The sequence below is a fragment of the Trichogramma pretiosum genome, unplaced genomic scaffold, assembly GCF_000599845.2.
Source record: "Trichogramma pretiosum strain Unisexual culture from Peru unplaced genomic scaffold, Tpre_2.0 scaffold64, whole genome shotgun sequence".
Classification (NCBI taxonomy): domain Eukaryota; kingdom Metazoa; phylum Arthropoda; class Insecta; order Hymenoptera; family Trichogrammatidae; genus Trichogramma; species Trichogramma pretiosum.
In genome coordinates, this window is record NW_019641692.1 from 117950 (window position 1) to 140612 (window position 22663).

General features: G+C 42.5%; 2 protein-coding genes across 2 annotated transcripts; one reads left to right on the plus strand and one right to left on the minus strand.

The window, feature by feature from the left end:
• Positions 1–127: 127 nt before the first annotated feature.
• LOC106655731 (transformation/transcription domain-associated protein) lies at positions 128–21601 on the minus strand. The gene is made up of 14 exons (XM_014376263.2): positions 21324–21601; positions 13118–13340; positions 12740–13039; positions 12460–12663; positions 11800–12374; positions 7374–11724; positions 6298–7298; positions 4140–6223; positions 2958–4052; positions 2558–2881; positions 2233–2464; positions 1518–2160; positions 1227–1440; positions 128–1138 (listed from the first exon to the last, which is right to left on the minus strand). The coding sequence occupies exons 2-14, from the start codon at positions 13259–13261 to the stop codon at positions 801–803; spliced, it is 11505 nt and encodes a 3834-aa protein (XP_014231749.1). The 5' UTR covers positions 13262–13340; positions 21324–21601; the 3' UTR covers positions 128–800.
• On the plus strand, positions 13663–22649 carry LOC106655732 (NACHT and WD repeat domain-containing protein 2). The gene is made up of 17 exons (XM_014376266.2): positions 13663–14191; positions 14261–14349; positions 14957–15073; positions 15159–15733; positions 15800–15998; positions 16074–16654; positions 17256–17964; positions 18045–18650; positions 18735–19447; positions 19517–19735; positions 19806–19952; positions 20015–20220; positions 20295–20494; positions 20553–20722; positions 20797–20955; positions 21011–21200; positions 22421–22649. Exons 1-17 carry the CDS (start codon positions 14089–14091, stop codon positions 22568–22570), a joined length of 5133 nt encoding a protein of 1710 aa, XP_014231752.1. The 5' UTR covers positions 13663–14088; the 3' UTR covers positions 22571–22649.
• The last annotated feature ends 14 nt before the right edge of the window (positions 22650–22663 follow it).

A 22663-nucleotide genomic window follows, 5' to 3' on the forward strand; every position in this document is an offset into this window, starting at 1 on the left:
TGACAGCTCAGTTGGTAATAGCAGACATTTCTCATTTAAGAAAAATGATAATTCAATAAGCAGTGTCAAGACTCAAGACATAGGACATTTCAACAAGGTATTTTTCATAATAAAGGTTACTTCATCATTTGTTTAGTAAATATTTATTGACTTTTTCTTTTACACATTATCTCATTAGCTTACAAAATTTTTAAATACACATACAATACAGTAGATAAAGATACTCAGTACTTTTTTTTTATTAAACAAATACTGTAAAAAAGGTTCAATTCAACTTTTCATATCCTTCATGTAATGATACAAACAATTTACTCACAGTTATATTTAGTAATGATTTTCAAAACCATTTTTACTTTTTTTTTAATATATTTTCAGCTTAATGTAATTTATGTTAAGTCTTTTTTACTTAAAAATAAAGATCTGTATTTACAATTTTTTTAGAAAGATAGAATATCTTACAAAAAAAGTTACTGTACAATACATTATTATTTCTGACCAGTATGCCACTCAGTCAGGAAAAGGATACAGAAATTAGAGTAAACATCATAACTTTTTAGACATTTCTTCTTATCATTTTTCTAATGAGCCACGTAGCTTTATAAAAAAATATTCAATACATATTTTGGGAATTTTTGAAATTCTTATTCATATTCTGCTCTCGATGTCTACTTAACATAAAACATTACAATCTACAACATTAAATTACAAACTTTCATTTAGTTTCAGTCTAGTGTGGGTCAATTCATTTTTGTTCGATCTAACTCAGTTTAACACTCATGGTTCATCGATGACCTAAGTTTTTAGAGCCACGGGTGCCAGGCCGGATCCATTCGACACAAATTGTCTTCATTATTAGCCGCTTTCACGAGAGTAGCGACTTTGCTGTCGGTGCCATCGAACGTGGCTAGAGTGTTCAGGCGATTGACAATCGCATTAACAGCTCGGTTCACCATTGTTATCAAATGCTCGCCTTTCAAGTCGCCCTCAGAGTCGCTCTTCGAATCTTCTTGACGTTTGATGTGATCGGCTACAACCTCGTCTCGTAAAATGGCTCGAAGGATCGCGTTGACCTTGAAGTTTGGATGCACAAAGCAACGCGCAGTCGCTATTGCACTTGCCGTCAAAGGTCCGGAGACTCCTTATATTTGATAAGATATAAAAAAGTGTTAATATCAATTGTTTCTTGCATTTTTTAAAATAAATACGGTATTTTATAAATAATTTACCTGTCGTAGTAAGAAATTCTATGATATTTGGAGTCAATCTGAATGGCACCGGTCTATTTCCATCCAATTCTCCATTCGTATCGTCGACGTCAAATTTGAAATATGCGACGTTGATCAAGCCAGAATCTTGATGAATATACATCATGTCTGGATTTAATCGCGTCAAATGAAGTACGTATTCGCAGAAACAGTTGAGCGATAGTTGCAAGGTAAACTGTAAGCAAAATAAATAAATAAAGCAACGATTTTTTCCGTTAGAAATGAGTTGTTGATTTTTACTAGAATACATACCATTTTTCTAAAGGTCCAGTATTCGGTGGCACCGGGGAAGGTTTTCACAGCCCAATCTCTAAACATGGTCTTGGACACCATGTGTTGTTGTACATCCTTCAGTACTTCTCTCAATACCTGATGGCTTGCTGTGGCACCACGAGCTTGAACAGCGGCCAATCTTTCATAATACTTGGCAATCGGTGCGTCGTGTTCGATGCCCTGTTTGGCACAGCCTTGCTTGTAAATATCCAATAGAGACACGCAAGAAGGATTGTCTTCAACTAGCCTCATTTGAGGTGAAACTGCCACTACCCGAGGTACGGTGAAATTCAAGAATCTTCGTGATGTTTCTTTCTGTTTTCCAAGATAATGATTCAAGAATCGCAAGAGTTGTAGCACACGTTCCTCACGTCGAGCATCTCCCAAACCTGCATCATTTACTACGAGATATGGATACAAACGGCCATTGTGACCGCGAATTCGAAGTCGGCGAGCTGCTGTATTATGTCGTTGAACAACTTCGACACGTGGCATGAAACGAGCAATTTTGATGTAGTAATGAGAGTGTTTTGGAAGAAGAAATTCGCCAGGTAGCTCAACTTCAGCAGTTTTCATACTAAAATTACTTAAAAATCGGCATTTTTCTTCGATTAAAAGTGATCTGAAAATTTCAATGTCTAATAAGTATTTGGGATTAAATAATTTTTGTTCTATAAAAATTGATCATGCATACTTTGGTAGTTGTTTAGTCTTTCCTTCTAAAATTTTGACCCATTTTTTAAATTTATTGATGAGATTGTGTAATAATTGAGCTCCAGGTACATTAAAGTCAAAGTCGTTTATGAACTGTTGTTTCATTTTTGGGAAATCAGGATCTTGTACCGTTTGTTGTGCTCGACGAACTAACGATTCGTTACCCGCCGATCCAAACGTATTGGTTATATTTTGCGACGAGGATATATTTTCTGCAAAAGAAAAGAAAACAAAAAGTAGTTCAGAAGTATAAGAAAAGACTTAGTTAATAGTAGAATAGATTTTTGAAGAAAAAAAATACTTACCGAAAGTAGAGACAAGTTTTTTTACGAAATTTAACGTGTGCGGAGTTATCGTCGCATCACGAACGGCACCACGATTTTCAAAAGCAATAGCGTAACACTTTGCCAGGCCTTGACGCAACTGTCTAAGCACTTCTTCGTACCAGGTTTCTCTAAACCAAACCATTTGATCGACAATTCCCTCTAAACTTGATAAAATAGTGGGATGTATCTCTCTTTGGATATGCATGATTTTAGAACACATCCACATAGGAATGGTAGCCTTTTTAACATCAGTTTTAGCATCTTGCGAAGCTGGGGGTTGAGATCCGCTTTCTGGATTTTTAGCTGAAAATGATTATTCAATTATTATTATGAACACTGAGTTGCACATTATTTACTAAGAAAAGTAACTTTTTCTTACCCAATTCCGCACTTTTAACTCTTTGACTTTCCCTTTGCTCGATTTTCAATGTCAAGTATAATGTCCTAATTGAAAAGTAAACGGCTTGCGGAAACACGCGGCCAACTTGGCTCAATAGATTCAAAATCACATTACCTTCGTATCTGGTCAGACACATTAGCAATTGCGGTATCCACGGAAGCCATTGTATAGGTGGCACACCGACTGCGTACTTATCCAGGGTTTCGAGCAGGGCTTTGTCATCGTACGTTAATAACCACAAAACTTTAGCCAAATACTTCCTCGATTTACTCTCGTTTTGGTGTCTACACGAGTGCAAGAAGCACGTCAAAGCCGATTGTCCCATATGAATCTGTCGAGGATCCCTGGTAAATATGCTCTCCAAATAATCGCCCCAGAGAGCCCAAGCCTTCACCAAAGTATCGTTTAATTGTACAGCAGCTGAGAATGCTTTATTGGCTTCGTCAGAATTTCCCAGTTGCGACAATAGTAGACCTTTCAAAGCGAAGAATTCGGCAGTCATTTCTTTCGAGAAGTATTTGAGATTAGTTGACTCAATGACGTCAAGTCCCTCTTGAAGTTCATTTCTACCGTGGGTGGAAGCCATCTGCAGGAAACATTTTACTTGCTGTCGAATCTTTTGGAAACAATCAATGATGGGTACGCTAGGAATCGTGTATATTCTTAATAAGGAATCCAGACAAGTGCCAAAAAGATTGTGTTTGCGGGCGACCTTTCCAAAGTGCAGAATTGCCTGAGCTGATGCATGAACACCTAGCATGGAGTGATTTGGAGTCTGATCTTGTTGATTGTGCTCGTAATGGCTGGAAATGAAAGTGTAATGGTGTTGGCGCCAGGTAAATATATCCGACCAATGACTCAAATCATCTGCAATCACTGGTAAACGATTTCTCCACGTCTTCACTATAGCTTTCATATCATGCAAGCTGGAATTTCGTCCATGAAGTAACCCTTGATGTATTTGCATAGCTTCTTGTAATTCCATTATTTGTTGTGCGGCTTGTAGAAGTTGCAAGTGCATATGACTCACGACATGGGGAAGGCGTCGCCATTCTCGCATACACAAACCCGATGCTGAAAAATCGATTGCAATTTCAAAATTAGAGCAAACTCAGTAAATATAAAGCATACCATACAAATTATATTTAAATAAAATCTTACCCATTTCTACGTATCGTTCAACAGCGCTTAAATGTTGATCTTCGCTATGGCAGATGGCTAAATAACCTCGGTACATATTAACTTTCCACATCATTTCCTTCGGGCAATTTTGCTCAACGAGAGCAAGGGCTTCTTTCATAACTGCCCAGTTTGGCACTCTCCAGGAACTTTCAAGAATCAAGAATGGATTTTTATCATTCTTCCTATTACCGTATTCCAACAAAAGATCCCATTGATTTAATTCTTTTGCACACTTGATCCAGTGGCTTTCCCAAAGCAAAGATTCCCTTTGAATTTTCAAGGGAGCCGGAGTCGTAATGAAATCTTGTTTGAATTTATTCATTGCTTGGTCATACGCTAATTGAGCTTGCTCAAAGAATCCCTGCTGTTCAAGAGCCGTGGCTTGCAGAGTCTCCTTGTATTGGGCATGCCTCTGCCACAATCCGGACCACATATCGTCCTCGTGTAGTAACGAGTACATGTCCGACAATGAGTCGAGGATTTCCGGCTGGAGGCTGTCGTTATCGGGCTCAAATTCGTAACAATCATCAGTACGTGGCTTTGCCCCGCCGATTTCGCTCTCGAGCGCCATGTCCTCGAGGCTCAGGGCCATGCGATGCCAGAGATTGTGTGAACGTCCCAGATATTTCATGAGGGCTGGCCTCATTGGAATCGGTGGCTGACACTGAGACATCGCCTCGATGAACGTGGCAATGGCACTTGGATGGCAGTCCTTTTGAATGACGTGAGTGCCGCTGCAGACGAAGGGTATGATTTCCGTCATAAACATGCTTTGCTGATGTTCGTCTAGTATGCTCCAAATCCTCGGGAACATGTCGAGCCAGACGCGCTCGGCCAAATTCGTGTCCATGTAGCACAACTGAGCCGTCGCATTCAGCAATTTTTCGGTTTTAATCTTTTTCGATTGTTCCAAGTATTCGTATTGATTGTCAATTATTTGGGATAAAGTCGTAAGTTTGGAAGCCGAGCTGTCTTCAGTAGTGATAGAAGAATCCATATCTACATCCATCATTTCTTGTTTCACTTCCACAGTACTACCGTCATGCTCCATTGCTTCGACAGGTTCTTCTTTCACTATTGAACACATAAGAAAACTCTTCTGATCATCGCTATCCGTCTGGTTGATGATCGAATTGATGCTGGGCAGCAGAATATCCTGATTGGACATTTGTATCTCGGTGTTGACATCAGCGGTAACGATGAGCAGCTCGATACACTGCTTAATCCAATAATGCGGCCCCATGGCATCCCAGCTTTGGCTGCAGATAATGTAGAGCAGACGCTCATCCAAGCGTCGCTTCATTGAGGCGTCGAACACCTCAAAGAACTTGGCTCTTATGTGCGGCTGAACGCAACGCAAACCGCTGAGGAAGGCTGGCTCGAGCTTTGACGTGAGCTCCGATGATTTGAGCGTTTCGTCGCGATAAACGAAGTTCACCAGTTCCAAGAATTGTGCGTTCAATTCGAGATCGTCAGGGAATCGTTTTTCTACCTGCTGCATCATTTTCACCAAAAGTAGGGATTTTTCGCGCAACGTAGGAACCATCGCAGGTTGATTCGTGGTACCTGGATCGGTTTTCATCCATTCTTCTAAAATCTTGTTGATACATTTCATTACTTTTAGATCTTGTGTTTTATCAATGAGACCAATTAGAATGGTTCCAATAAATGTCTTGCGCATTTCACCTATCATGGCAGTTACGCGACTTTTAACGAGGTCTAGACTCATGATAAGTAATTCACTGGTAAGTTGAGTATTTTCCGTTTGAGTCGGGTGTAGATGGTCTTTGGCCATGCGATGAAGAACACGCATAAACGCAGTTATCACTCGGTCGATATATCCGGGATTGTTGGTGCACGCTGCTTTGAGCATCATCAAAGTTCCGAATAACGAGCTCACTTGAGCTTGCGCATTTTTATCATAAGCGGACAAACCGTCAATTATAAACTTTCCGACAGTTGTGTAAAGAGTATCGAGTTCCTCATGCTTCGAAGCAGCAGTGGCCGTGGGTGACTCGGTTGGGAAAATCGTCATGAGGCGGCTGAGTAAACCATTCACCAGTCTGAAAACATTAAAAACAATGGTTTCCATGACTGTTTTAAAATTGAATAAAAAAAAAAAAACATTTTACATTACCGTATAACTTTAGTGTTCGAAGAAAAAATGCAAGCACCCAATCCTTTTTGCAAAGGTTTGAAACTGGCCAAAATCTGCTCGGGTTTCATGACGGTCAACAAGAATGTCACTAATTCCAATGCGGTACAAATGTTGCCAAAATTTGGTTGATTACTTTCAACACTCTGGAATACCTTATCGAGCCAAGCGAATTTGAGATCGCACGTCTGGTCCCAGACTTCAGGTTTTAATGCCATTTTCAATAAAGCTACGCAACGACGAGACAATTGCTCGCCTTGATTGCCTTGAGCGGTATTAACATCATTAACTTGACAGGCCAACTTTAGCAAAAAGTTCAGGATAGAATCGGCGTGACCCCTCTCGATGGGTTTTAAAGCACCGGGTTCTAATTTTGCACTGATGGCTAAACCACTAACAGGGCATGTTACAGTAGCCCCTGGACTCGGAGCAGTAACTCCCAGGTTTGGTCGCTTGGCATCGACCAACGGCTCGTCCTCGAGCGATCGTTTGATACCAACTGACATGGGCGACGAAGACCCCGAAACTGAAGCACTAATAGTCGCTGCTTGAGCTGAATTCACTGATTGTCCTAGAGCTGTAGCGGAAGCAGCTGATGTTTGTTCCGCGGCCACTTCGCCTTCACGCTTGATCCTTTGCAGTTCCCATTTAATAATGACTTCAGCTAACTCAACGGCAAGCTTTCTGTGTTCGATAGTAGACGTTGGACTGAAGCCGAGTCTATTAATGGAACTAACCATGTGTTGGACCAAGTGATGGCGTATCGGGTAATACACTTTATAGTGCCTGACGACTAGTTGCAGTATGTGGAACAACTGCTGCATCGAGTGACCTTCCTCGACAATTATTTTTTTGGTCCAGTGAGTAAGCATCTTGAATCCGTCTTCCATGCGAACTGGCATTGCCGGAGTGATGATTTCGAGAGCTTGCTTCACTACTCCTCGAGCCTCCACTGCGTGAGCCTTCAATAAACTGTGAAACACCTATGAAAAAAAAGTTAAAGTTAGTTTACTGTTCCACTAGATGAAGATTCTTTTATGTGCAAAAAATATATTCACCTGAAGAACAATTTTCTTATGTATCGCAAATTTAGCTATGACGTGGCTCAGCAGTAAATGCCCGTGGTATCTCGTGACTGGGTCAACGCAATTTTTACCTAATAAACATGGCCAAGCAAACGTCATTAATCGGCGCAATTTGTTTCCCTGTTTTTTATTCGATCCATCGTGGATGTATTGCGGCGCGAGCTCCACAAACAAGCAGGAGCACTGGAGAAGGGCTATCCTAACGCAATCCGTCGACGTGAGTGGATTTTCGGGATCGATGATCTTGTTGATGAATATCGATATGATGTTTTCGTTGCTGTCAATATACGGCACCGGCGGGCAGCCCACAAGCTTGACGTTTTCGCCCTTCTCGAAGCTGGCTGCAAAGCACGGTATGATGATCAGCTGGACGATCTTGGCTTTGAGCTCGGGGGCCATCTGCGTGGGGAAGAGCTCGACGAATCTGTAGAAGGCTCGTCGCTTCCATTCGACAGTGTATTCGTGGGCCACGGTGTTCTCCAAAAAGTCCTTCAGGAATTGGAAATCTGGCACGTATCTGCCGCAAAGGGCCCGCAATAATTGGAACAACAAATCGACATCGTTTGGATGATGACAGAAGTAGTGCAGCAAAATCTTCACGATCAGCTTTGGCTCTTTCCAGTGGCAGTAGTCGATGTTCTCGATCGATTTGTGCAACGTGTGATAATCATCGTTTTCCCAGATCTGTTTGAGCGCGTTAACCAATGGCGTTTGCGTGGACAGCCATTGCTCGTCGTTTTTAATTAGTATGTTGATGATACGAATGGCTTGGTGCATCAATTCGCTCTTGTCGGCAGCCGATAGGTTCGATATAACCTGAGTCGGCGCCATCAACATCGCTATCAACCTTTGCGTACTCTTTTGCAAAACATCGCGGAACGGCTTGCCGTCTTTGTGCTTGATCAGGAACTCGAGATAGCGGCTCCATTGCTGGTCCTTAAGATTGTTATCGTTCATCAAAAATACCAAACTCTCCTGAGGATAACGCAGCAGGAACTTCATCAGGGGTTCCCTGAAAGGGCTCGCGGCCTCGACCATCAGAGCCTTTTCCGTTTGCATGATAATGCGACAGAGAACGTCGATGAATTTTGGCGACGCGGCGGGCGTCTGATGGAAAATGCCGATGATGGTCGCGATCTTTTGCTCCGTCTCGCCGTTCTTTGACACGCCCTTGTGAGCGGTCAGTAGATTCTCGAGAAGCTTCCGGAGGTGCTGCATGAGTTGTTCGCAGAGCGTTATGCTGAATGTACTGGGGAAAAGTTGCGTCAGATAGGACAGTCGCTTGACACAATTTAAATTGAGATTTCGATAATCGCCGAGGGTCAGCAACATCGGTCGCATGATGGCGTGCACGGACTCCATGTCGATTTGGAAACCGGCGATGAATTTCTGCATGCACTCGAATGCCGCTTCCTGAAGCTCTACATTAGACTTTTCTAAAGCGCCGTACAGCACCTCAAAAATGTTTTGACGTTTCTCCACGATGTAGTGGCAGGCTGCGAGAGCACGCAGAGCGGACTTGCGCAATGGCACGAGATTGGGGATGTTCTTGTAACAAGGCAATCGGTTCAATTGCGCGTCCTCCGCGTCGTTAATGACGTAAAGTTCGTCGAAGAAAGTTTTGTGCTCGTTGATCTTGAGGTCGATGGAAAAAAGACGCGGCGTTAAGGTAGTGCAAAACGTGTTACCATCCATGATGCCGATTTGCGCATTGGCCGGCTGGTGTCGCAGCAGGTGTTTCTTCGGTGGTATCATGTCGGCCAGTACCTCGCGATGGGGCTCCATCACCTCGGTGACGCTTTTGCGCTGCACCTCGGCAATGAGCTTGAGCGAGAACATGGACTGCTCGCGAACGATCGTGTGCGACGAGGTGATCTGGCGCACGAACTCGTGCGTGACTTCGTGTATGGCTTTGTTTTGCGCGGCTATGATTTCGGCGTCGCCGGGCTCCTGCAGGGCCGGATCGACGCACGACCGCAGCATCTTTTCCAAGTTGATCTTCGCCATGTCTACGGCTCCGTTTGATACTTCACTAGTCAGGTCCATCATGACGAACATCAGCGCGCGCACGAAAGTAAACAGGTGCTTGAGCACCCACTTTGTGGTCATGCGCTCGAATAAGAATTTGATCGACATGCAGCCACCTAACTTAGCGTACCAGGCGCGCTCGTAGCAAAGAGAGCTCATTTTTTCGGCGATGTATTCCGTCAACGGCAACTGACAGGTACGCTCTTTGCTGCCAAGGATCGTCGTGGCCGTCTCGATGATCAGGACGAGCGCCAAATTGCCTGGTTTGCATAGCTCTTTTTCTTCGTGGCCCATTATCGACGCGATAGCGTCGATGATGACGAGCGGATCTTGTCCTTGAGGTCGATTGTTAGGTTTGTTGGTGCAGCAGAGCGGACCGGCTTGCTGCGCGACTGCGATCAGTGTGTAGTGGCGCACGATGCTGAACATCGTGGGTAGAACGGTCTGGTGAAGCTCTTTGGTCGATGCGGCAACGAAGAGTCCCGTAAGAGCTGTCTGCAGGACGTTTCTAGCGACGAGATCGTAGCTCTTCGGATGTGGCTCGACTTGACGCGGTATGGGGCCGTCTTTGAAGGACGAGTGGGAAAAGAACCTGTGTAGCGTCGCTTTGTCGTCGTCCAGCTTAATGGACGCTGCGAGATAGCTGTTGATGACTTCCCAGCATTGTTTGCGATAAAATACGTCGGTCGAGCTGGTCTTGAGTGCGTTGACGGCCGTCTCGATAACCTTTTCCACGGGAAAGTCGATCAATTTGTGTGGCTCGTGGAAGCGAGCAACGATGGCAGGGGAGTTTGTTTCGCGATCGTTGTACTCGAGTTTTTGTGGTTCAATCATCATTTTTCTATTACCTCCACCAAACTTGCCCAGCACACGGAACGCTACGTGGGCCACTTGATCAGTAGGATTTCTCAAAGTACGCCACAAGGCTTGCATCAAGTCCGCTCTCACCGGCTGTATGTGTTCATAAAGAAAGTCGGGCTGCAAATTATCAACACATAATTCCAGAGTTCTAAGACCTTGACTGACTAATGTATGGCTGCCATTAAGGGCCGAAACTAATGGGTCCATAAGCATTGGTAGATAAGGAAGCAGCGAACTTAGGCGAACTGGGACTGTAAGACACAGTTCAACAAATAGGTCTTTCATATGCTGTTTATGTAAACCCGATTGAAGTCGGTTCAATCCCTCTAGTAGGTTTGGAAGTAGTGGCAAAAATTCTTGATATAGTAAATCGTGTGAACCTCCACCAATGGATCGAAACAAAGCCCTAAGAAGTAAAAAGTAATTATATGGCTCTTTAGCTGACATTGCCAGTTCCATTGAGCGGTTAACAATCTGATGCAAATGAGGCTTCAGCATATGCTCATTCTCTGTCGGAAACAGAGATACGCTTCCAAAGACCAATTTAAAGAGTCTCAAGTAAAGATTACTTCGGTCTATATTCGATCCCATATCATCCATTCGATCGAGCAAATATTCAACGAGTACCGTGGCAAAAATTGGTGAAGTTGTAGGATTGGCCAAGAACGAATTACCAATAACCTGTAATGCAGCGTTCTTAAAAATTCGCTCGACCATATATTCAACTGAAGTTGAAAAGATTTCATTGAATGTTTGTGGATTCATCATTGAAAAGACTCCAGCAAAATGTTCCAACACTTCTTTTTCTTCCTTGCTTCGCACTGTTTGTTGTTGTGCTGTTGGTCCTCGTATCTGGTTTGATGCGTTAGAAGCTGGTGGCCCAATCATATATATGTCAAGAGCTTGTAGGGCCCATTTTACAAGCCGAATAAACACGAGGGTCTCTTTGGGATGAAATTGTTTGTTTTGTCCTAATTCACCTGTTTTGCAGTTTGCACATCCCCATGTAATAGTTTTTACTCCACACACAAGCGTTTTCACCAAACTCCGATAATCTACTAAATTGTAATTCTGATTTGGATTTTGAGGAAATCCGAATCTAGACTTGGTTTCTTTGTCCTCCTGAAGATCCACCATGTTATGCTTGGAATCTTCATTGGTCGCGAAGCAAGTCGCTGAGCCTGTCTGGACTCTGTTATCGATCGGTTGGGCTAATTGTTGTTTAGCTCTATTCATTAAAATCGGGAGTTGAAGTTTAGAAACCGTTTTGAATTTCAAAACGAATACCTCCAGCATTCTCATCAACAACTCTCTGCCTTGAGGAACTTGATTTTCTGTTTCACATCTCTGACGGATGCATTCCACCAAATTCAGTAATAATTTGCAAGACATCGTTTGAATTGTCGTGGGCAGAGTCTGATCATGTACATTTTTACTGTAAAAATAAAAATATTAATAGATAAATAAAATACTTTCTAAAAATTGCAATAATTAAACTTTTAAAACTTACCTAAATAAATGAACAGCTCGTGCCAAGTCTACCAGAGGTAATAATTGTCTAATGTGATGCACTAAATCGGCCAATGTGGAATATGCTAATGGTCGCAAAGACTCATATGTAGTCCACCCATGGCCAAGAAGAACTTCTTCATTAAATAATCGTTCCATATGAGGGACAAATTTGGTTTTGAGGTCAGTGGCCAATATGTGCCTTGCAGCAATTAGTAATTCTTTTCGTAGATGTGCCACTTCAGTCGGGCATAAAGTCAAGAGTCCTAGAATACCTTTGATCATCATAGGACAATGTTGAACGACAACATCCTGATAAATTCTAATTATATATGCGAGAAATGACAGAGTCTTAATTTGAGCACCCATGAAGTCGACGAAGACTTCTTTGTTGAAGTTCGGTGAATTTCGTTGTGCAGGAGTAGGTTGCAGAGTGATTGTATTCATAATCAGAGGAATGAAGTCAGCAACCTCTTGGTGAACATTCTGCTTATAAATCTGATACATCAAAACGACTATTATTGGTAATTCTTGAAGAACTTTCAATGACAGCACAGCTTTGGGAATGAGATTGTACTGGAAAAATATAACATAATTAGTTAATTGTATTTTGGTGTCAGAGTGAGATTTCATGATTTCGAAATAAATTGATAAGACTCACGCTTAACGGAGATCCATCCGCTGATTTTTTGTCACTCTGAATTGGAGTCACCGTAAATGTTTCTTGAAGGTATCCTTCAATTTCCGGGCGGCTTATTTCCGATAGATCTTTAACTCTAATTTGATTTCGTGGCTCGAAAATTTTCGGCAAATTTTTCGGTAACTCACTGTATATAGATTTGACAAATTGAAGAAAATGTTGTATCTACAAGAATGAAAAATAATCAAGTAAAAACGTATGAGTTTTAAAAGTGTTCACTGGAAGAAAGAGTAAAACTTACCTCTGGATTAAAAGTGGGCCTGTAGGTTTTATGCAACTCGATGATAATTCTCAAGCAGACCAGAATGTTTTCTTCGTTCTCGATTTCGAGTAGTTTTAGCATCAAGCTGAGAATTGGCTTGATGTACGGTCTCAGGTATTCGGTCGCCGGCAATCGATGTATCATTTCCAGAATGAGTTTGCGCACTTGTTGAATATTGTATTCAGAAATGAAGTGCGGCTCACCCTCCTGTAGGATCTTTAAGAAATTCTTCATCAGGTGGTCCAAGAACTGCGGGTAGTGCGGTGATCCAAGAATGGTCTGTGGAATCGGGTGAGTTCATGATTCAAGCTCCCTTTGTTTTCTCTTGCATAGTCTGAAATAGAAAGGTTTACGTACCTCGAAATTCTCCGACATTTCTTGCGCAGCTTTGAGTTTCGATTCATCCTTGGCGTTTGGATCCGCCAACATTGTAACGTACGATCTGTACGCATTGATTTGGGTGAGGGGATCGGCGGGTGCCATAGGTGCCATGGGTGCCATGTTGACGTTTCCAAATACAAAAATAAAAATAACACTTCAAAGTCCGTCTGTTGGGCAAAGTGTAAAAATGGAATTTTTTCTGAAAAATAAAGAAAAAAATTGTCATGAAATTTTCTCGAAGAAATCCGTCGATCATATGCATAAATTTGTAACGATATTGATATAGTTATAATGTAGAGGGTGGGTGGTAGGGCAAGATATGTACTTCCGTAAATACACGCGCAAAAGTTTGGCCTACATTCAGACCAAGAGTTTGAGCAATCAATCCATCTCGGCGCGAGAAGGGAAAGACGCAGGGTAGCTTTTGCAGAATCAACAAACCCTTAGCAACGGCAAAGTGCATCATTTGAATTCGGAATCGCGCAAGCTCGTCCCCAGTTGCGATCTAACGTACTTTCCTACTAGTCTATGCTCGTTGCTTGTACATAAGGTGGAATCAACGTGGCATAAAATAAATTAATAAAAAAATACGAAAACTAAAGCCAGTGTTATTCTACCATAAATTTTTCTCATCAAATTTTTAGATTTGTTGAAAAAGTTTGATGAAGCAAAAGTAAAGAAAAAAAAATTGAAAATGAGCAACCGGCAAAAGTTTTTGGAGCGAAATAGCTACGAAACATAAGTTTTGGAGGATTCAAGTATAAAAAAGTTTTTTCTGCGCTATGGGAGGTGAGACGAGCGACAAGAATCGTTGTATCGCGTGGCTCGACTGACGCTTCGTAAAGCGCGATATCTCATTTTCGCTACAGCCGCCGCATTGCGACTACCGAGAAAAAACTTGACGAATCAACGACTTTCCTATTAAAAAACATACATAATCTCCCGAAATGGATGAGAAGACGATCGACTCGATTTTCGCGGGCTCGATGAAGTCCCTGCCACCAGTCAGTTCGAAGATCGTACGAATTTTCACCAGTTCGACGTTCACGGGTGTGTATATATGCAATTATTACATGCATTGTACAGAAATTGATTTACGTTGATTTTTTTTACCCACAGATACAACGATGGAGAGGAATACTCTGATGGCTCAATGCTATCCGAAATTGAAAGACTATTGTCGAGAGAAGCACGGTTTAGAGTTTCAGGTATAAGAACATAATTTTTACTTTGTGCGTAAAGAAATTGTGTTTTACTCAATTTCATCATTATCAAATTCTTTTTGGTGAAATAGTTACGAGTATTTTTTTAGCCAATTTGATATAGAGTAGAGTTTCGTTGTCACAACACACAGCTTGTTAACAGTGTAAACTACGACCTTTCTTTTAAACGTTAGCTTGTATTTCTTGTGTTAGGGCAACGAGAGCTCATGAGGTGCGTGCCTTTGTTTCGCGCACAAGTAAGATATAATGACCTAGTGCCGATGTATGGCAACCGACATTCGAATCAGTGACCTTGAAACTCGCACGAGAAAATTGATTTCTTCGACTGGCGCAACCAGGCAACCGTTTTAAATGCACGTCATCTGCGTATAAGAAGCCGTTGAAGAGCTTTACACCGCCGATCGCAATCGTTTAAAAAACGTTTTGTGCATATAATGTATGAAATCCACTCAAAACTTTTCGATGAATCAAAATTTTTCTTTTCTTTCTGTACGGAACTTTTAAAAACTGCGCTGCTATAAATAAACCGAGAAAATTACTTTGTTTACTCGTACAAGTACATAGAGGATGCATTTTTTTTTAATATTTATAGGTTGTCGACATGAGATGGGGTGTGAGAGACGAGGCAACGGACGATCACATGACTACCGAGCTCTGCATGCGCGAGATCGAAAATTGCCAACGATTATCCATGGGGCCTAATTTTGTCGTATGCTCTTTTCTTTTCTTTTTTTTCAATTTTCAGTAGAAAAAAAATTTGATCCGTGCTTATTTATCTGGATAAAAAAATGCAGGTGTTTCTTGGTCAAAAATACGGCTACAGGCCGATACCGACGTACGTGCTAAGCGCCGAGTTGGAGATGCTGCACGACGAGCTCGAGAGCCAAGGCATCGACGTCTCGGTGCTCGACCAGTGGTACAAGAAGGACAGCAACGCGGTGCCCGCGTGCAGCATACTGCAGCCGATCTCGTCGATACTCAAGAACTTCAACAACAAGCGAATACCGAAGCTGCAGCAGGAGGACCAGGCCATCTGGTGGGACACCATGGTGAAGATGCAGAAGCTGTTTCGCAAGGGCGCCCAGGCGCTCTACAACAGCGGCAAATTCGACAAGGACACGATGCACAATTACTTCATGTCGGTCACGGAGCGCGAGGTCATCAACGGCATACTCAACGTCAAGAACACCAAGAATCACTGTCTCGCCTATCTGCGCTACATCAACAATATCAATCTGCAGAATTTGCGCAAGGCCAGCCTGTATCTCGACATACTCAACAGGAGTCTGGACAACGAGGCGTCGCGACTGCTCGCGGATCTGCGCGACGTCCGGGTGCCCAACAAAATAGAGAGCTCGAATTTGCAAAAGTAAAGCTGCGACGATCGCCTTTCGTTCGCAAAAACATTTTTTACGTTTGATTGAATTTTATGCAGGTACACGGTCGAATGGATAGGTCGCGAAGGTTTGGAGGTCGAGACGCACAGCGAGTACTTGCAGCACTTTATAACGCATTTCTACAGGAACATCATCAAATTGGTCGATCGAGCCATGAAGAAGGAGGACAGCTCGGCGCAAGGACAAATTATCACTGAAATACTTCAGCATCTTCACGCTTGCAATAATTCCGTCAAAGTTCGTCGACGATGTTTCATACAGTAAAGAGTCTGCCTGGAATTCGTTTATTTTCACACGAGTCTTTTCTCGCAGATATTTTACGGACGCGAGGAGAACCTCGAGAGAATCAAAAACTACATGCTGGGAAACAACGAGAAACCGCTGGTGTTTTACGGCGAGGGCGGCTGCGGCAAGACGTCGCTACTGGCCAAGAGCGCCGGACTGTCCAACACCGTTTGGCTGGCCACGAAGAAGCCCATCAGCATCATCCGATTTTTGGGCACGACGCCCGACAGCAGCGCGCTCACGCCCACCCTCATATCGATATGCCAGCAGATCTCCTACAACTACATGCTGCCGTTCGAGGAGATACCGGACGATCTGGTGCCGCTGACGGCGCACTTCAAGCACCTGCTGACCCTGGCCACGAGCGAGCAGCCGATTCTGCTGTTCCTCGACAGCGTCGACCAGTTGACGGGCGCCCAGGGCAACAAGCTCTCGTGGCTGCCCACGCGGCTGCCCGCCAACGTCAAGATGATACTGTCCTGCGCGGCCGAGGAGTCCAATCCCGTCATATCCAAGGACTATCATCTGCTGAGGCGCATGATCGACACGGACGAGCAATTTGTCGAAGTCACGGCTCTGGGCGAGGATCTGGCCATGGATGTCGTGAGGTATGTAAACGAATGGCGTGTCTCTCTGTCGATCAAGCGCTCGCGTGACTCGCCGTACAAAAAAATACAGCGTAAATAATAGCTGCTTAGGGCAAAGCAAGCATAAGTTCAACTTCTTTACTTCGAAAACTTCAACAGAATTGAAAAAATTTCAGGTACATAAAAGAAACTAAAAGATAAAAATTAATATAAAAAAAAGGCTAGTCAAGAAAGAAGTATTCAACATTATTTACTACAAGTGAAACTTGCACTGAAATTTTTTTCTTCATTTTCTGACTGAAAATTAATTATAACTTATGATCACGTCTGCGTTGAGTACAATAAATAACTGTGTTATGAATAAAGTGTACCGATTTATGAAAATCAATGGTTTACATAATTCATAAATCAACGCAGAAATCCTCTCAAATAATCGTAATGTCGAAAAAAATTTACCAAGTGTACGAAAATTTGTCAAGTTTTTTTTTTTTTTTTAAATATAAGCTTGTTATGCATTAGCGTCGAGAGCGCACCGATGGCTGCGTTTTGTCTCGTCGCTCAAACGCGCCTCAGTGCAGAAGTTTCACTCGAAAATAAACAAGTTTCTCCGCGATCCGTGCAGAATGTGGATGAAGATGGCCCATCGCGATCTGAACAACTATCAGTGGCGCCTGGTGGCCAACGCCATCTCCAAGTGCTCGCTGCCGATCTTCGTGAAGCTCGTGTTCGCCGAGATCTGCCGCTGGCGCAGCTACACCAAGCCCGCAGACACGCATCTCGCCAACACCGTGATGGACAGCATCATGATGCTGTTCGAGCGCATCGAGAAGCAGCACGGCAAGATACTGGTGTTTCACGCGCTGGCCTACATCACCGCGGCCAAGTCCGGCCTGTCCGAGTCCGAGCTCGAGGACCTCATATCGCTCGACGACAAGGTCCTCGACGACGTCTACCAGTACCACTTGCCGCCGGTGCGCCGCATACCGCCGCTCCTCTGGACGCGGATACGCAACGATCTGCCCAACTATCTGAGCGAGCGCGAGGCCGACGGCGTCAGCGTGCTCAACTGGTATCATCGGCAGTTCCGCGACGCCGCCAAGGAGCGATACTTCAAGAATCTCAATCTCGCCACCTACTTCCACTCGATGATCGCGGATTATTACTTGGGCATATGGGGTGGCGGCGTACCCAAGCCGTTCAAGTACACGGAGATACAGAGGCACAGGTTCAATCTGCAGGACAGGGAGGGCATCGCCGACCGGAAGGTGCCCGAGCAACCGCTGGCCTTTTACTCCAAAGAGGGCAAGATATCCAGATACAATTTGAGAAAGGTACACGGGTAGCTTTGTTATTTTTTTTCAAGGCCAACGACGAGTCGAACGTTAAAATATTGCTCATTTTCGGCTCCAAGTTCGGCGAGCTGCCGTTTCACCTGGTGCGCTCGAACCGATTCAAGGACCTGTTCGAGAGCGTGCTGTTCAATTACGAGTGGCTGCACGCCAAGCTGAGCTCGTGTCCGCTGCAGGCCGTGCTGTCGGACTTCGAGGACGCCTGCGCCTTCATCGAGGACCAGAACCTGGTGCGCGAGCTGATGCTCGTGGCGGACGCGCTGCGCCTCGGCGGCGCCATCCTGGCCACGCACCCGGACATGCTGGCGCCCCAGCTGGTCGGTCGCCTCCTGCCGGAGATCGGCAGCAACAACAACGTGCGCATGCTGCTGCAGGCCTGCGACGAGGACGGCGCCAAGGACTGCGCCCTCATGCCGGTCTATCATTGCCTGCACACGCCCGGCGGTCCGCTCAAGTACTCGCTCGAGGGCCACCAGTTCGCCGTGTTCGGCTTCTGCATGACCTCGGACTATCGCTACCTCGTCTCCATATCCAACAAGTTCATCACCTGGGACCTGAGCACGAGCGACCTGACGCGCGACGTCAGTCCCGGCATCGAGGGCATCATGCAGCAGCTGGTGCTCAGTCCCGACAACAGATACGCCGCCGCTTTTACGAATAATAATCAGGTGAGATTTAGGCTCCTATACGATCGCATTCAAAAAAATCGATAAATGCCGATCATCGGAATGAAACGAGCGGCTGTATTGCAGTCGGTGGTGCTGAACACGCTGACCAGCGAGTTCGTCATCATCAACAATCCACTACCGAACAAGGAAAACGTTTGCGGCGTATTTCTCTTGAATCAGAGCTCGTTCATTTACGGCAAAACCGGCTGGTGCCGATTCGATCTGAGAGGAAATTTGCTGGGCAATCACTCGAGCCCCGAGGATCCCAGCCAATGGTGCATTCTAGAGATGGAATTTTTCACCCTCGACGATTACAAGATCATCTTTTGGACGGGAAACCTCGAGGACTCGACAATGCTGCTGCACGTTTATCGCGACAAGATCGGCATCGAGCCGTTCAAGTTTCACAGCGCCATGGCCATGACCAAGGACAAAAAATTCGTCTACGCGTGCACCAGAAAGGACACGTACCAGGTGACCAAGTACGAGGTCGCGGACGGCAGCCTCGTCTGGGAGGAAAAGCTCGACCTGCCGAGGGCGCGCAACGACGAGACCGAGTACGTGCTGCAGCTGAAGCTCGACAAGGAGGACAGAACTTTGCTGGCCACGACGGGCAACGGCTTCGTCGTTTGGTTCCTGGACGGCGAGGAGGAGGAGGGGGAGGAGCGGGAAAAAGCATCGTCTCGAGCGATAGTGCTGCAGCTACCCAATGCCGTGAGAAACATAAGTACGAGAATGATGTGCTCGAATTCGATAATGATAAGCGGCACGAAGGATTATGCCGTGGCTGGAGTGAGGTATGCATTTGAAAATAATCTGACAAACAGCAATATTTACAAACTAGTGTGTTTTTCTGTAATAAACAGGAAAAATTTATACGTTTGGAATTTGGAGACGACCGAATTGGTCAAAGTACTGGATGCTCATTTTGCTCGGATAATTCAATTGGAAGCCCTAACGATCGGCAATTGGAACAGTGTCATAACGTCCAGTATCGACAGAAGTGTCAAAGTCTGGAATATCAATAATATTTTTGAACAAGTTCATGTCATTGACAGGCATGAATTACAAATTGACTCGATAAGGTATTTTTCATTTAAAGCTAACAAGTCCAATATTAGATTATTTTTCGTTAAACGCTAGACTCATTTACAGTTTAGCAGAAAATTGCAATCTGGCAGCTACGGTGACAAGAGGCTGTGTCGGTGTTTGGGATTTGCAAACTGGAAAATTAATTTCAAAATTAGCAGATAGTCCTTTGGGAGCAATAGTTACACATGCTTGCATAACTCAAGATGGAAAGTAAGTGTTTGTATAAAAATATATAACGAAATGTAAAATTACAAGAGTATATATCTTTTCAGATTCATAGTTTCGGTAGAGTCTGGAAACGTTTTGATATGGAATCGCATAACAGAGCAAGTTTTATTTAAAGAAGAACAAGCTGATGTTAGGCAGTTAATACTAATCAATGATGGTTTAAAATTTGCTACTATTTCAAGGGCAAATAATCCACCAGGTATCGAGATAATGAGAACTAATGTTACAGTTATTATGAGGAGTATACCAGGTAAACTTTTGAATGTTAAATTAGTTTAGTTTCAACATTTTGTAAACATTATTTCTCATTGAGAAATTGTTTAGATGGAGCAAAATTATTCACTTTTGAGTATCCAGTAAGAAGTAATACCGGTATTCCATTTAGAGAAATTGTTTTGACTTCCGATTCTTTACACATGGTAGTACCTGCAGCTGAGAAGGGAAACAAAGATTGTATCATGATATATAATACTAAAACTGGTGGTAATGTCAGCAAAATACCAATAAAAATACCCGGATTTAAGGTAAATTTACATCCCTAATCAGTTTGCGCATTCTATTGAATTACAACTGTTTTTGCAGGAAATTGTTGCAGTAGTATCGATGCCAAATAAACCCCAATGGATAGGTATCATAGGTTCTGATAAAGGTAGTATTATGGATATAGTTAAGAAAAAAGTTCTACGATCTATTCCTAAATGGAGTGGAAATATAAGCGGTGATGGTAAATATACATTGTATGCTCCAAGCAGGTTAGTTTTTGAATCTCATGTTATCTCTATACATTCAAATTGAAATGATACTTAAATTTTGAAATATTCCATAGAGGAGGATTAGAATTAGTTGAACTCAAAAAAGGAGAAACTGTGAAAACTTATATTCCAAAAGTAGCAGAAGGTGTTTTCACTATTATTTCAATGTTTAATAGAACAGATGAATATGTTCTTTATTATCACAGTGGACGCAAAACAATAAGAGTATTTAGGTATAATCTTTTCTACTATAAAAATAAAAAATATCTCATATTCAAATTATTACAGGTCATCTGATTGTGAAATGATAGCTAATTATAGAGTGCAAGCTGAATTAAGTGCAATAGATAGTACTTATGATGGAAAAGGCATAGTTTTGGGAACTGTTGATGGTTGCCTCTCTGTTTTGGTTTTAGCTGATCCAAAAAAACCTGAGATGAAAGATTATTTGGCAAATTTACCATCTCGCGACGAAAAAGTTAGTATGTCGATAAAAAATCATAACACATTCGTATTATCAATATCTTTAGTTAGGGATTGTTTGAAAAAGTAACTACATTTATCTTAATGTATAAATAATAACAAGTTAGGTAAATCGTACCTTAATCTGAGGTTAAATATTTTCCATATCTACACATGCAAAATAATTACCGGATCTAAAAATTTTGTTGTTCCAGTCACATTTTGATTTTTTTAGCACCCCAGAGGAAATTAATGTTTAAACACATACTTATTTTAAAACAATTTACACTTAAAAACGTTAATGTTTGTGTCAGGCGCGGTAGGCAACTTCTTAACTGAGCCGCATGCAAAAATACACTGGCGAAAAGATAATTCGAATGAGCTTCGACTGCTAGATGGCTGGAACGGTTCGGTCTTTTTCAAGTTAATTTTCAAATTAATTGTAATGATTTCTTTTTGAAAGAAATTAATCAATTGAAATTGACTAATAAACGGTAAAACTAATATTATAAAATAATTTTTAATAATAAGTAATCTATTTAAGCTCACTCGGATTGATAAGATGAATGCATCTAAATAGTCGATAGTAGTATCGATTGTTCTTTTTTGCAATTTTTACCGTGAAAATCGTTATATATTTTCAAATAACGTGTATTGTCAATTAGATCGTATCGTGAATAAGTATTAACAAGTTAATTGAAGAGTTAAGATAATGTTATAACAAAGATTTAGCTTATTGAAAAAAGCCGACGACTCTTACATTTGCACAGATAACTTCGATGTATCGCTGCGAAACCCCTCCCCTTCGATAGCTATGAGTATGTTTCGATACATCGTTCGAATCAACAATGTTTTCAATCGATTGTTTTTTGATTTCCAATTGTTTAAAATCGTTCAAATTCATAAAAATTTTTATTTTTTTTTATTTTAAGCTTTTACTTAAAATGTATGATTGAATACTTCTTCGAGTGGGTTAAAATGACACAACATAAACTAAATTCATACACAAAGAGTCAACAATAAAATGTGGTTTTATTATAACAGTATAAAGATAGAAATAAACAAGTTTTTAAAATGCACAAAGTAAAAAAAAACGCTAAAAGAAATGTTTTACATATTTCTTTTCGATCATTGAAATGCATTGAATCATCGGCATACCATTATTACGATCAATTACAATCATTCACTTATTCTCCGATTTTCGTAAATAATTTCCTTTTTAATATCGCCCAACAGTGGAAAAAACGGATGGAAAAGCAACGGGCTACGACGAAGTTCAAGGCAGCGGTGCGCATTGCTCGAGTGACCTACGACTTGGTGAATTTGGTGCGCTCGGAGAACGCCTCGGCAGCCTCGGCGAACGACGATCAAGAGCAATCGATGTAGCATATTATAAAAAACGACGAGAAGTAAAGTTAAATCGACAACACAATATCACAAGATTTTCATTCCTTAAATCAAAACAAACGTTATAGGCTT